Raw genomic sequence first — 15,492 nt, 5'->3', positions numbered from 1 at the left:
AGCTGGGCCTAGGACCTGGGTCTCCTGACTCAGTGTATGGCTGTGCTGGCACAAGTCCAGTAACAGTACTAAGGACAGCCCCCACTTATTGGGCCCCTCTCGTGTGCCAGGGCTGAGCACTTTACACTGAATCCTAAGAACAACCCTATAAGGTAAGTACTGTTATTCTCATTACCATCCCCTTTTACAGATGAAGAAACTGAGGCTTTGAGAGGTTATGAAAATGGCCCAAAGTCATAAACCAGGAAGTGACAGACAGAGGCGAGAATTCAAACACAGGTCCACCTGACTCCGAACCCATGCTGATGTCAACCCCTGTATGTATTATGATAGGAATAAAATTTCTTTTGTCCTTCTTTTTGCTCATAGCCAACCTAGGACATCATACATTCATTCACTGACATTTATGGAGTGCCTTCTGTGCTGAGGAGACCAGGGAGCTGATCTGGAGTCAGAGGCCAGGGGTTGAGGGTCAGAGATTAGACAGTGAGGTAGGGCATCTCCAAACACTCCTAGACTCTCTGGCCCCGCCAAGGATGGCTGCCCTCCCCCCTTCTGTCCCCAGCCTGGCCACAGACTGTGTGTTTGCAACCTCTCTCTCTGCCCTTCCTCTTGCCCACGGTGTCTGTTGTAGCCTGATTTACCCTTGTGAGAAACGTGGGCATGACTCAGCAGGGGCTTCTGGATTTTGTACACCACAAGGAAGACTGTGTGGACAATAGCAGTAGCAGCCGCCACCATGCAAGCTCTTCGTGGGCACAAGGCACCGTGCTAAGTCCTCTCTCTGTGTGCATCACCTTGTTCGATGCTCACCATCACCTTGTGAGCCAAGAGCTGGTATACCTCCATTTTCCAGACGTGGGAACTGAGGCTTAGAGCCCCACAGCTCAGGACTGGGCTGGAGCCCAGCTCTGCCCAGCTCTGAGGCCTGTGCCCTTACCCCTGACTCACACTGCCCTGCTCTGTGTCCAGGCTCTGTGCCCAGGCTGCGTGTTTGTGCATTTAGAAGCCTGGTTCCTGGAAGGCAGGCTTCAGCCAAGCAGCAAATATTTGTTGAGCACCTACTGTGTGCCTTGGGGAAGTGCTTTGTGAGACTAAAGCTTGTGAGGATGGGGAGATGGGGGTGTTTCTGTGAGGGATGTGGGTCCCCATGCAACCACCCCACCCAAGTCTTGAGGCAGAGGAGGCTCTCAGGCTTCCAGGGGTGTCAGGGCAGGGCAGCGTGTGCTGTTTGAAGGGCTTTCTTTTTGCAGGAGTGTCCCTGAGAGTGACTCAGAGCTGAGTTACCTTAGGGGGTCTTCCCTGGCCCTTGGGCAAGCCACTTAGTCTCTCAAAAGGCCTCTGTTTCCTGGTCTGTGAATGGGGATGATAATAGCACGTAGTTTACAGGGTGGTCATGAGCACTGAACCAACGAGAGTGCTTGGTACAGGGCCTCGGGGACTCGTAGCTGCTCTTACTGAGCTGGGGTGCGTGTATGATGGAGGATGAGGTCTTGAGGGGGCGGAAGGAGAGCTGGATCTGCTCTATTTGCAGGCCTCAGTTTCTCCATCCATCACGGCTGACACACAACTCTTGTGTAATCTGCCTCAGGGGGCTGTTGTGGAGATCAGAGAGGTCCCAGGGCACTTAGGTGCGCCTCCATGATCTGCACACCGAGGGATCGGTTCCCGGGGGAGAGGGGACGGCGGGAACACGGTGGGCGGTGGCACAGGTGCCACCATTGTGGCGCGCAGGTGTGTCATTGTGGGCCGGAGAGGCGCGGCAGTTCGCTCCGGGGATTAGGGAAAAGGCACGTTCGGGAGGCCGCCTTCGCTCAAGGTGGGGGAGTGAGGAGTGCGGGGGGCGGGGGTAACCAGAGCGCGGCCGGGAATGCAGGGCGCTTCCTAGGGGCGCCCTCGGGTCCCAGCCCTCCCCAGAAGAGACGCCCGGGGCGCTGTCCCTGGTCCTGGAGCCCTCCCGGCCCTAGCCCTGCAGTTCCCGTGGTGACCAGTTGAGGGCGCCCGGGACCGCGGCGGACTCCTCAGGCCCATTTCAGAACACATTTTTAAAGAGCGTTCTTTATTCTCATGTAATGGTATTCCCGGATAATAAGCCTACCCACACACACAATTTAAAAAACCAAACGACACACTGCCCTAAGAGAAGTAAAAGCCCTCACTTCCACAGATAAAGTCTGGCATGATCACCCCACAGGACCTAATGAAGTAACCAATGCTTGCCCCTGTTTGTATATTAAAAAAAATTTAGATTTAAGGATAGAAAAATCTTATCGTGGTACCTGACTTCTAGTTCAGAATGGCTCCAGTAGTTACATCTTTTGAAGACTCAGTTTGTATAAAGCCACACTAAAAAATACTCATATGTAAACCAGAGTTAAGTTGTAGGATGGGATAAACGGGCCTTTCCCCCACGTGAATATCTGGGGGGATATTTGATGCACAGCAGGTCTCCTTGGGTGGGATTCTCCCCCTGGCATAGCTTTCCTGGCCTCCACCCACTGAGTGACAGCGGTGACCCCCAGTAACTGCGGAGGACCAAAACCACCCACGCGTAATTCCCTAATGCCCTTCAGGGGGCAGAGCCATCCCCATTGAGAACCATTGCCAAGGTGGGGGACTTGGCTGGGTGAAGAGGGGTTCACAGCATCCCTGACTGGCTGAGTGGGAGCATGGCACCTTAAGGAACTGTCGGGGCATCCCATCCCCCATCTTACAGATGGACCAGTAGAGGCCCAAAGCAGGAAGAGATTGTGCTAGGAAACACAATGAGTGACCAGCTGAGCCGGGAGCCGCAACCCAGATCTCCTGCCCCCAGTACAGGGCTCAGTCCACCCAGCTGCCCTGGGTGGAGCTCTGGGTGTAACTAGTCTCCCTTCTAGTTCAACTTACCTGCTTCTGAAAATGGGCAGGGAGTGCCATGCCCTTAGCAGGGGGGCTGGCTGGATTCCAGCATATAATGTGTGAGAGGGTCTTGGCTTCCCCTCTCCTTGGGGATGTAGCAGTTGCACACCACTGGACCCCTACCTTTATTTCTTCCCAATAGTTGGCTGAGCGCTGTGTGTGTGTGTGATGTGTGTGTGCACGTGTGTCTATGTGTATATTTTGTGTGAACATAATGTGATCTGTGTGGGCCTGTGATTTCTGTGTATGAATCTGTTGTCATTGGTGTGTATTCACATGTGTGTACAAACCCAGCCACAGTCAGTAGGTGAGCACTCACAGATTTGGGACCTGTGGGTGTGAGTTTGATGTGACCTTTGCATGCGTGTGTGCATGTGGATTTGTAAGTGTGGGGCTGGTGTTCATGTGAGCATGTCTGCATGCATTTGACCTTGATATGATCGCTGTAGGCATTAGATGTCTCTGCGCACAGTACAAGGACAAGTGCACATGTGACCTGGTGAAGTTTCTGCGCAGGTGCGCACACAGGTCCACTACAGACGGTCTTATTCATCCTCTACCCCTAGTTCCTGAAGAGTGTCAGACACACAGTAGGTTTCTGAATAGGCAGAGGTCTCAGGAACTCGTTGGATGGGATGGCAGTCTCAGAGTCAGGATGGCTGGTTCATTAACTTCACTGGGCAGCCACTTGGGGAGAGGGTGTGAGCCAAGCCACACCCACTCCTCCCTCCTTCCCCAGGGCCTGGGGACCCTCCAGGAGGCTCCTTTTCCAGGAGCTCAGGGTTTGCGGCATCTTGGGATTGGGTGGGTGTGGCTTGGCTAGAAAGGCCATGAGCTAAGGACAGTGATGCTTCGAACCTATGAAATTCTCATTTTTCCATGATTCAGTCTCTAACCCAGCAAAGTAAAAGTGGGTGTTTTAACAGATGAGCAAGCTGAGGCCCAGAGAGGAAAACTGGTTAACACAGGAGGCTGCCTGGCCAGGCAGGAAGCCCGGGATTGCCCTGCCTCCTGCCCAGGATGCCCCCAGCAGATATCATGGTTGGGAATGACAGGGGGGAGGGAGAACAGGGGAGGTTGCTGGGGACCGTAGCAAGAATTGACCCCACCAGCCCCATCTGGAGCCCAGGCCTGAGATCTTCCCAGGAGCCTGCCCCTCCCTGTGCCCTTACATTTCCGTGCTGAGGGCTGGGAAGTGGGAGCTGGAGGCAGCTGGGTGGAACTCGCAGAGTTCAACCCAGGGTGAACTTGGAAAGGGAGCTCTGCAACCCTCCACCCCTGCACCCTTCCCTCCTCCTTCACACAGTCTGGCACCTGTTTGAACAACTCAGGTGCAAATCTAGGAGGCCCAGAAGGGAGACTTCCTCCTAGAGGGAGGGCCTGGACCCTGGAGGACAGCCTGGCTCTGGTTTCTAGGGGAGAGGCTGCAGGGAAAGGAAGAAGGGAGCTCTGTCCCATCCCAAAGACGGCAGTGGCTTCGCAGTGCCAGTCGGCAAGCACCGGTTCTGTGCTGCCTGGAGAGTACTGAGCTCCCTGTCACTGTGGCCAGTGGAGGCTGGACGTCTGGGGACTGTTAAACACGATACAGCGAGGAAATGTCAGAGCCTGGCCTGGCACCTCCGCCCTTGCTGCCCCACCTCTGTGTGTGTCTGTGTGTCTGTCTTGGAGGTTGTTTCATGTGCCCACACATAGAGCTGCCCCCTTCTTTCCAACAGCTGCATATACTGCATGGTGCACATGGACTTTGATCTATTTATCTGGACGGCTGTTAGTTTGTTTTGGAACTCTTACTAATAAATCTTTGCTAACTCAAAAAAAAAAAAATGGTGATTTCATGTAGTTCGGCCTAATACAAATGATGCTGCAGCAAGTGTTTTATTTAACAAACTCATGCGATTCAAATACTATTCTCAATGCTTTGTAAGTATTAAATTAGTTAATCCTTGGCAAAACCCTTTGAAGTAGGTACTTTTATATTCATCATCAACCCTATTTTGCAGATGAAGAAACTGAGGCACAGAAAGATTAAGTGACTTGCCTAAGGTCACACAGCCGACAAGTGGGAGAGCTGGGATTTGAACCCTGAGAGGGTTCACAAGAATGAGCATATAAGCACTTGCCTTCCTGTCTCTTGTCCTTGGCCATTCATCTTGAGACTCACCTGTGGTGACGTAGAGGGTAAATTCTCAGAAGTGGTTTTGCAGGTTCAGAAGGTGCATTTGAATTCTGCTATTGCTGGCGGGACCGGGAGCTGGCCTGGGAGTGTCCTGTGCGTCGCCGGCTGAGGGACTGTGACACCCACCCCCACCCCACCCCCAGCTCTTGCCAATGAGGCAGCTGCAGCTGGTCAGAGCCCAGGAGTCCGGAGCCCACACTGGGCTCTTTGTCTTCGGTGGGAACCCTGCAGCCCCCATGGCCCCTCTCAAGGGCCCACTGTCCCAGCACCAGCAGGGCCTCCCGGGGGCCAGGCCCGGCTGGGGAACTTGGCACATCAGAGGCCTCTTGGCCACCCTGCCAAGTGGATATGCAGAGCCCACTCAGGAATCATTCCCACTGAAAAGAGAGTGGTGAGGCCGAGGGAAACGTCCAGGTGTGTGCATCACCCTGGATGGGGCTGGAGTCCTGGGCCCCAGCCCTGACACTGTGCACACCCCTTATGACCCAGGCCCAGCTCCTGGTCCTTCCCTCCACCCCAGCTCTCTGGGCGCCCCTGTTGCTGCTGCCACTTAGGAAGGAAAGACTTCCTCCCTCTTTGGGCCAATCTCAGTGCTCCTAGGGTTTGCCCCTCGGGAGCCCTACCAGACTGCCCTGTGAGGAGTGGGCTTCCCACACTGCCCCGGAATCTGCCGCCCTGCCCGGAGCAGAAGGGGCCCAGCCCTGGCTCCAGAGCACCCTGCCAAGAGAGAGCCAGACCCTCCTCTGAGAACCAAACCAAGGGAGTGGTTCTAGGGCCGAGGAAATCATGCTGGCCCTGCCCAGGCTCTGAACTCTGCAAGGGGCTCTTGAGGGCTCCTCCACCCACCAGAATGTGTGGAGAGGAGAAGGGGTCCAGGCTGGGGCAGAGAGAGGGGCTGGCGGGGGGTGGAAATCCACCAAGATAGGAATATTTGCTGTGAGCCAAGGTCTCAGTTTCTTCACGTCTGAAATTAGGAGACTGCTGTGCCCCCCATCCCCCACCTGGGTGAGGCAAACTGTGGAGCCCGGTACCCAGACCAGCCACTTCCCAGGGGAAGATGGAGCTCACTGAGCCCTGGCTCAGGGCCCAGGCAGAACAGCTCCTGAGAGGCTTCTGAAGAATCCCTGCCACCCTATCGTTGTGCCCTTGGGTGTCCCTTCTCCCTCGTCCCCCCACTGCATCTGTTCCCTGAAGTCCCTTTAAACAGAAAACCCCATAGAAAACCTCAGGTTTCTATGAGGGCCTCCCTGGGTGCAGGGCGTGGGGGCAGAGTGGGTGTTCTGGGAGGGGTGGGTGAGTCCTGGGGACAGGGGCAGTGTCCCCTGTCTCCTGACACACCTTTACTTGGGGCAGGAGAGACAGCTTCCTGTGGGGTGGAGCACTGGGCTGTGAGCTCTGGGTGAGTTGGGTGCAGAGGAGGGGCTCAGGGTGTTTGTTGAGTGAATGTATGAACAGCTCTAGAACTTCGAGCCCCGTTTCCCTCCGAAGGGAAGGTTGCTGAGGAACCCAGGATGGATGATTTTCAAGAAGAGGGTGGGGCATCTCCATTCTCGCCCTCTTCCTCCTCACCTGGGCAAAGAAGGGCTCCTGGGAGTGGGGGATGAGAGTGGGCAATTCCTTCCTTCACTCTTTCAAGAGCAGAGCTTCTGACCCACAGTGCGGGACTCCCCTAGCTGGCACTTATTTAGCATTGACTGTGTCAGGCCTGGGCAGAGCGCTCCACACACATTAACTCACCACAAGGGCCCTGAGGGATTCGTCCTATTTTACAGATGAGAAATTCGAGGTGCAGTGCAGACCATTTTGACCCTGGATTCCAAATTCTGGACCCGGCTCGCTATGAGCTTCCCCTTCGTGATGACAGGGGGACAAATCCGCCGACAGAACCGGAAAGCTCTAGGGGGGGGATGGAAGAGGGTGTCGCCTCCAGAAGAGGGTCTGCAGCTCGGTACGCCCTGGTCTGGAGGTGGAGGGTTGGCCTCGTCCTAACCTCTCCCAGCCCCCCCGCCGCTACCGCCGAGGCCCCGCCCGGCCCTCCCGCCTCCCCGCCCCGAGGTCCCAGCTCGGAAAGTCCAGCGAATCCCCTGCTCCCGGCCCGAGGGCGGCGCGAACAAGCGGCCCTTTCTGAGCGCGGCTGCCCCCGACAGCTGGACCACAGCCCGCGGGGGCGCGGACAATCCCGGGGCTTGTGGCCGGGGGCGGGGCGGCTCGGGTTGCCAAGGTGACCCGCGCGCGGGGAGGCGGCTCCGGCTCGGCGCGGGCCGGGCGGGTGGCGCGGGCGGCGGCGGCACCATGAGCGGCCGGAAGCGCAGCTTCACCTTCGGGGCCTACGGAGGGTAGGTGCGCCGGGCGGGGGCGCTCGTGCGCGCGCGGGGGTGCGCGGGGAAGCGCGGGGGGTGGACGCGCGCGCCCGCGGGTGTCTGCCTTGGTTTCTGTAGTTGTGAATTTGTGCTTAGGTGTGAGGTGAGCGTTTGATGTCAGTACGTAACTCGTAGGGTTGGGAAGTCTGCGTGTGCGTGTGTGTGTGTGTGTGTGTTCCGATTGGGTGCCCATGTGCACGCGTGGGGACGCGAGTGGCCGCGGGCATTTCTGTGTTTGTGTCTAAGTGTGTGACAGTGTTTATGTGTATGACTGTGTGTGGACCGGCAGGTGGGCCTGTGTGTGTGCACTCCTGGGTGCACGTATAGGTCGTGGGGGTGGGAAAAGGCAGGTCAAGGGGAGGCCCTGCAGGGGCCCTGACTTGGTCCCTGAAGCTGCTGGGCCCCAGCAGTGAGGCTTTGGAGGAAGGGAACCTAGAAGCCATTAGCAGACCTCTGCCCACCTCCACCCCTGGGCACCTCGCTGCCTGGCTCTCAGGACCCCCCTCCTCCCAGGGCTGCTGGCTGCCTAGACCTGGAGACCTGTGGAGGCGGGGGGAGTCAGAGTGGTGTCTGGTCCATCTTGGGGTCACTGTTCCTCCTGACCCCAAGTGCCCACCCCAGAGGAGTGCAGAGGTGGGCTGGGAGGATCCTTGCCTTAGGCAGAGGTTTGGTAAATTGGAAGGAAGACTGGGTAGACAGACTGGCCAGAACCCCTTCCCTGGCTGGCCAAGTAGTTGCATAACCTTCACCAGGCCCTGCCTCCCTGTGGTCAGAGGGACACACGGGGCCACCTTTTGGGTGCAGAGCACTTGGGGCTCACACATGTAACGCTGCAGAATATGTGCTCTTTGAGCTGAGGGGATTGTGTCCAAGGTACGTCCCCTCTCTGGACACCCAACCTCCAAGGGGACCCCGCAGAGGGGCTGGGTGGGGTGGGAGACGAGTGCTGCCCTCCCTGCCTGGGGCCCTGCTAGCCATCAGGTGATGGGCCTGGGTTGAGCCCTAAGCCTCCCGGTCAGCTGACACCGAGAGGCAGCCGGGCAGTGGGGCTACATTCTGTTGTGTGACCTTGGGCGAGTCCTGGCCTCTCTGGCCCCACTTTCCCCATCTGCAGAGTCCGCATTAGCTGATCCCTGGGAGACCCCAGCCCTGCCTCCCCAGAAGATGTCTCCTTAGCTGGCGGAGTCCGGTTTGGGGCCCCTTTCCCATTCTCCTCTGGCCTCTGACCAGGAGGCAGGAGTTGTTTGTTGTCCCAACAGCTGCTGAGCCCCTCGGCCCCCAGCTGGGCTGGAGGGTGGAGCCCTCCCCTATCCCAAGGTGCCCTCAGAGGGCAATGGGGGGAGCCTCTGGGAGGGGGCACTGCCTATACACTCTCTCTAATGCCGGACCTGGAGGGAGTGGGGGAGACGAGGCCAGGGGGTGGCCCCTGAGCTCCGGGTGCTTGAGGTCTTCCTCTGGCTCTGCTCTGGGTTGGGGGTGGGTTAGGAGAGGAAGCCCCTCATGGGTCTCCTGCTCCCAGATTCCCAGGCGTTTGTCCCCTGCGTGGATGTGAGTGAGCTCCAGCTCCGGGATCGAGGCAGGCCACTGGGGAAGTAGAGGGGGGTGTTCTTCCCGCCCACCTTTACGAACACCCACACCCTTCAGTGCCGTCTGGAAACCCTCTCAGTTGGCTCCAGCCGCGCCCCTGCATCCTTGCTCTGATCCCAAACTGCCGTGGCCACTGTCCCACTCCGCCCGTTCCAGGACGTCCCATGCGGAACCCCACCCCTGCTGCCACCCCAGAGCCTGGTCCTGGGCCCCTGCTCACCTGTCCCCAATCCTGTCTCTCTTCCTTTCTTCTTCACCCCACAACTTCACATGTCCCTAAACTGACATTAGGGCCCCTGGAGCCTATGGGGGATGGTGACAGTGCATCAGTCACCTTAGAAGCAATACCTCCTCTAGGCCCCTCTGCAAGGGCGGGGGTGAGTTAGGATTGGCCTGATGTGCTGGGCGAGGCCTGGTAAGAAGGGTCTGCCCCCCTCACCTGCTGTCCCTCTTGCTGTGTTTCAGGGTGGACAAGTCCTTCACCCCTCACCGGAGTGCGTGGTGAGTACTGAGGGGCTCTCGGGAGGGGCTGGGCTGCTTGGCTGAACTTTAGAGACACTCCCAAACCATTACTGCCCCCTGTAATGCCAGACCAGACCCCACCAATCCTCCACCCATCCTCTGCAGGCCTTGGAGTGGGCAGACCCTCTTACCAGCTCTGTCCTATCACCACAGTTCTTTCTAGAGCTCTGCCTTGGAGTCAGGCAAATCAGGTTAAATCTCAGCTCTGCCATTGCCTGTGTGACCTTCAACAATTCACTCACCTCTCTGAACTTCAGTGCTCTCACCTGTGAAATGGGGATTAAAATGCTTATTTAACAGAGCAAAAGTTGTACCAAAAAAAAAAAGCAAAACAGGGCCTGGCATATTGTAGGCCCTCAGTGAAAGGGTTTCCTTCCTTTTCTCTGTTCTTTCCCATCTCATGGTGGCTCCTGGCCACTGACCCCCACACCCTCTACTTCCACTCCATACACAGCCTTCAGAACGCCCTCCTGCAGCCCATTTCCGGTGTCTGAGGCTGCCTCTCTCTGGAGGAGGAAGTGTCTGCAGCTTCCCCAACACTGTGCGCAGTGGGTGGAGGTGCAGCCTCACCTCGGGATTCACACCCCCCAGCCCGATGCCCCAGCAGGCGGGTGCCTCCCGGCTTCCCTGGCACCGGCATCACTTGGGTCCGGCTGGCTGCTCCTGCTGCCACTTTAACTCCAGCAGGAGAGCCCCCAGCTGCTCTGGCTTCTGCTTTCTGCCCCTGCTGAGGGCTTCCTGGGGTCCCCAGGCCCTGCAGTGCCCCCCAGCTTCTGGATGACTCCTATCTGACACCATTGCCTTACCTGCTGCCAAAGCTCCCTAGGAAGCCACACCTGGGGCGGGAGGCAAACGGGGTGCCCAGGCTGAGCTCCAGGGCCTGCCCTTTTATTTTCCTTTGACACTCTCTGTGCCACCTGGAGCCAGTTACTCTCCCTCTCTGGGTTTGGTCTCCTGCGCTGTGCCTCTACTACGTGCAAAGCCAGTTTGAGTCTCTACCATGTGCAAGGTCATATGCCAAGCCCAGAGCAGGGGTAGGGCGAGGAGAGATACAGATGGAGGTGAGAAAAATGCCTTTTCTTTCAAGGAGTTCAATAATAGTATCCCAACAACTGCCCTTTGTCAAGAACCTGCTGTGCACCGGGTACTGTTAGGTGCTTGAATTGCATCATCTCACATAATCTTTACCACATCTCTGAGTCAGGGACCATTAGCCTTAACTACAGATGAGAAGAATGGTGCATGGAGGGGGCAAGTGACTTGCCCAGGTTCACACAGCTAGTCAGTGGCAGAGCTGGGATTTGAATATCGATCTTCCAGGCTCTGTGCAGAACCCAGAGTCTCACTCACTCTGTCCCAGGGCCTCCAGGCCACAGGGCAGATCTGACAGATGCACCTGAGGGAAGACTTGAAGATGGAGGAGGAGTCAGAAAGATGGAGGAGTGACTCAGAAAGCCCACTCTAGGGAGCCTTGAATGAAGAGTCAAGAAACGAGGGTCTAGGACTAATAGTAACTAACCACTGTGTGACTTTGGGCAAGTCCCTTCCCCTCTCTGGGCCTCAGTTGACACACTTACAAAATAAGATTCTGGGATGACCAGGACTTGCCCATCACCCACAATGCCTTGCCCCACGCCCTCCTTGCTGGAGCTGCTGTCCTTGGTGCTAGCCCCTAGGCCCTCTCTTCCCCCATCCCCAAGCCAATTGCTTAGCCCCCAGCCTGTGCCTGGCATCTAGTTAGTGCCCTGTAAGTGGGTGGTCACTTTGACTGTCAGTTATGATTTTCTGGCGTTCAAGGCCTGTCTCCACCGCACCTTCCAGGCTGGGACTCACTTCTCCCACGCCCTGCATTTCCGATCAATGGGAATATGGTCGCCATGAGCACCACCTCCAGGCTTTTGCTCACGTTGTCGCCTCCCCTTGACCTGCCCTTCCCTCCCATTTCCACAATCCCTCGCCACACCTGCAGCCCGTCTTTATCACCATTTGTTGAGTGTTTCCTTTCCTGATCCCCACACCTCCTCTTTTTCTCCTTGAATGCTGTTTCTGCTGCTTATCATGCTTGTAGAGCACACAGTAGAGCTTACTCCTAGTGCAGTGGAAAGACCATGGCCTTTGGAGTCTGACAGACATTGATTTGAATCTGCCTCTGTCACATACTAGTGGTGTGACCTTGGGCAGGTCACTTCCCCTCTCTGAGCCCCATTTGGTGCTCAATAGTATTTAATGAATTGGATCTTTCAGCGAGTTGACCTCAGTTGAGTTGAATGTATCCACATAAGACTGTGGCGTGAGGCAGGGTCTGAGGTCCTTGAAAGCAGGGGTTGCTTGAGTTACTTTTGACTTAGGCCCACTTTCCAGCATGAGTCCCATAAGAACTGGGCTGTACTCTTTTCATCTCTCCATCCTCCACACAGTCTTGCCCAGCTACCCAAACCCAGTAAATGCTTAATGAATGTTTGTGGGAGTGAATTGAATGTGTCCAGAGAGTGGAAGAGGTGAAACCTTGTCAGGTAGACTGAGAGGAGGTGTGGTTTTCACCTCATATTTTTAAAAAGGATTAAGAGGTAGGGGCTTGGATCAAGGGAGCAGTGAGGCCTGGTAGAGGCCAGATGTGATCATGGCTGTATTCCCCTACCCCCTGCCCCTCATCAGCAGATTATCTACAGTGGAGGAACACAGAACAAGTGTGCAAATGCCGAGGAATGAGGCCCAGTGGGAGGATTAGGAGCCAGTGGGATAGTGGGTGACTCTGGTTCTGCAGCCCTAATGGACATTTAAGGTGGATTCAAATGGTGGGGGGAGGAGGGAGGTGGAACTGTGTCAGGGTGGGGGAATGGCTAGGTGGAGTTGTGCAGGGAAGGAGGGTTCTGGAAATACCCTGGGAAGAGGAGATTCAGCTTTGACCTTAAAGCTGGGACCCTGGGGGGAGGAGCAGGACCTGGCAAGGATTCAGTGCCAGTGAGTGCTGGGCATTTTTCTGTGGTGGTCTCATTAAGTCATGATGACAGTCCTGAAAGTTGGCATTAGTGTCCCCTTTTTAGAGGCCGAAACCAAGACTGAGAACGTTGAAGACTCTGGCCCAAAGTCGCACAGCTGGCGAAGGCTGGATTTGAATCCAGCTTTTCCTCCTGCCAGGGAAGGGTCCTTGGCCAGAGACAAGCCACAGGAATGAGAAAAATCCTGGTTATGGGGTGAGAGAGGAGGAGGAGGAGAGTGAGATAATCCCGGGATACCTCCAAAACAGAGGGCACTGCCCAACCCCCTGTGTCCCACCGGGAGGGCCTATCTGGTCACTGAGATATTTCCCCGTGACAGTAATGGTACCAGTTGCTCCCATATATGAAACATTTCCCAGGTCTCAGGCCCTGGGCTGAGAACTTCATTTAAATTATTTCATTCCATCGTCATACCAGCTTTACAAAGTAGAGACTATTACTATCCGTCTCCCATTTTACAGATGAGGAAACTGAGGCTCAGAGAGGGGACCTGGCTGGCCCAGGGGAACACAGTCAGTGAGTGGTGAACAAGACTGGCAGCAGGGTCAGCCTGAGCCTGTACCTTTAGCCCCAGCTCTCCTGGAGGCTGCCTGTGCCGAGTGGGGGTCTTGGGTGGGCAGCCCCTGTCCTCAGGTGACTCCTTTCTGTAATCACTGAGCCAGAGGCCCTGGGGGGCAGAGAGAGGCTGTGTGCTGCTGCAGGAAGCACGAGGCTGGCCTCATTAGTGGTTCTGAAATGCCAGGCGGGCACAGCCTGCTGGGCCTCCTCATCTATTATGCATCTGGTGGACAGGACCCCGGTGGGCAGCTGGCAGAGCACAGGACAGGGGAGCTAGCTACCACTTCTTGAGCCCACACCTGCCACCACACCTCTGAGCAGGGATCCCTCAAGGCGAATGCCAGGGCAGCTCCTGCCTCATCCCCCTGGCCCAGCCTGGGTGAGGGGGTTCCACGGGGGACAGGAGCATGGATGCTGGTCCCCAGCTCATTAGTCTGCCTGTCTCAGCAGCTACTTCTGAGAGAGGCTGGGACCTTGATTCAGCTGAGAGTCATTTGGGACTAGGGTGGGCAGAGGCAGGCTGATATAGAGTCTTAGGAGCACAGGCTCCGGGCTGCACAGCACCTCAGAGTGATGGTAGTCTTGGTCATTTATTCATCATTCATTCAGCCATAAGGAACTACTGAACACCTACTGTAAGCCAGACACAGTTCTAGGGACTGCAGATTCAGCAGAAAATGAGACAGGCCCAGTCCCTATCTTCAGAGAGATTGATTTGGCCAGTTCTTCACCTCTTTGAACCTCAATTTCCTCATGTGTAAAATAGGGAGTAGAGGAGACAGTCTATAAATAGATGCCCCCCAAAAAAACCAAAAATACAAACTATGATGGTTGTGCTGAATTTTAAAGCAAGAGTACATGCTAACAAGAGCTGATCCTTACTTGGAACTTAGCCGGCATGCTGGGCTGTGTTCCAAAGCCCTTTCCATATATTGATGGATTTAATCCTTACAACCCCATGAGGCAGGTACTGTCATTACTCCTGGTTTAGGACTGAGGAAACTGAGGCATAGAGAGGCCAAGTAACTTATTCAAGGTCTCTTGGCCAGGCTGAGATTTGAACACAAGCAGCTGGGCTCCAGTTTGTACATCACCCTGTACTGTGAAGCTGTGGGGTGATGGATGGAGTCATGGAAGGCTTTTCCGAGGAGGCGGCATTTGAACCAAAATCTGAAGAATGAGAAGAGCCACTTGAGAAAGCAGCAGATGCAAAGGCCCTGAGGCAGGAGTGAGTTTGGTGTGTCCTCAGAACAGGAAGGAGGCTGGTGTGGCTGAACAGATGTGGGAGAGTGAAGCCAGGGGTGGATTTAGAAAGGGGGAAGGGGCCAGACTGAGAGTCTCACAGGCAGAGTAGGAGTTTGGCTACAACATCAGTGACTGACATGCAGAACCGCTGAGTCTCAGACTCTTGGCTTTGTGAAATCTTAGAATCAGAGAATTTGGGCCTCCTAGAATCTTTGGAGATGGAAGAAATGTTTGAGGCACCCTCCTATGGCCTCCCACTACGCAAGGAACCCTCCCTTGGTTCACAACCCCTTTGAATATTGGAAGAAGACTTTGGGGGCCCTCTGAGGAAATCGTACCTTTATTTTCAGTAGCTTTATAGACCTCTTGAAGCTCATCGTCCCTGGTTGAGACCATCATGACCTCTTGGCAGCTCCTTGACTAGCCTTTGTTGCTCACTCCTAGTGATAGAAAGCTCATTACCCTTGAAGTATCCCATTCCATTCCTGAGCAACTCAGATGGATTTCAAAATTCTTCCTTACTTCAAACCAGCTGCCTGAGCCTAGATGCACCCTCTGGGTGTCCCATCCCTGACAGTGGCCCTTTAATGAGACAAGGATGGGGATTTTGTATTCCCAGGTCCACTCTTTCTTGTCTAAACAGTCACTCATCCTAGCCCACCCTCGTTTACATCCTCTATTTAGCTCAGCTTGTGCAGGCCTTGAAACCCCCTTAGTTGTCCCTCTCTGCCTTCCTATGGGGCCAGACAATGCCCACTCCTGGGGAAGGCCACTTCTTGGGCAGGGGGGATGCCTAGGAGAGACTCCAGGCCAGACAGACCCCCTCTTCCAGGACAGAGCCCTCTCTAACTTAAGGAGATAAGAGAACGTCTCCTTCAGATGGGTTTTGGTCCTGGGTCTGCCGCTATGTTTCTGTGTGACCTTGGGAAGTGAATCCCCATCTTTGGGCAGTTTCCCCACGCCCACCTTCGCCACAATCAAGAGGCAGAGATGGGAGGCTTCCTTGGCAGTCCAGTGGTTAAGACTTCGTGCTTCCACTTCAGGGAGCATGGGTTCGATCCCTGGTCAGGGCACTAAGATCCCGCATGCTGCGAGGTGTGGTCAAAAAAAAAAAAAAAGGCAGAGATGGTCCTGGAGGGCACTT

The 15,492-nt window shown here is 55.6% G+C and overlaps 1 protein-coding gene across 10 annotated transcripts in view; it reads left to right on the top strand.

Annotated features, from left to right (window-relative positions):
- The first annotated feature begins 7,136 nt into the window (after positions 1-7,136).
- Positions 7,137-15,492, top strand: part of RAP1GAP (RAP1 GTPase activating protein) — a 51,284-nt gene continuing 42,928 nt past the window's right edge. For 3 of the 10 annotated variants that reach the window (XR_009501093.1, XM_059915546.1, XM_059915522.1), the window contains exons 1-2: positions 7,138-7,413; positions 9,490-9,525. Coding sequence is in view for 5 of the 10 variants with exons in the window: in XM_059915546.1 (XP_059771529.1) it covers positions 7,370-7,413; positions 9,490-9,525 (80 nt within the window). In the remaining 5 variants the exon portion in view is untranslated. Of the gene's footprint in view, positions 7,414-7,522; positions 7,541-9,489; positions 9,526-15,492 lie in introns of those variants that run through there. The other 7 variants (XR_009501096.1, XM_059915535.1, XM_059915499.1 and 4 more) reach the window with 5 other exon arrangements.

The sequence above is a fragment of the Balaenoptera ricei genome, chromosome 1 (assembly GCF_028023285.1).
Source record: "Balaenoptera ricei isolate mBalRic1 chromosome 1, mBalRic1.hap2, whole genome shotgun sequence".
In the NCBI taxonomy this organism is placed as follows: domain Eukaryota; kingdom Metazoa; phylum Chordata; class Mammalia; order Artiodactyla; family Balaenopteridae; genus Balaenoptera; species Balaenoptera ricei.
This window is presented reverse-complemented; position numbering and strand designations above follow the sequence as displayed.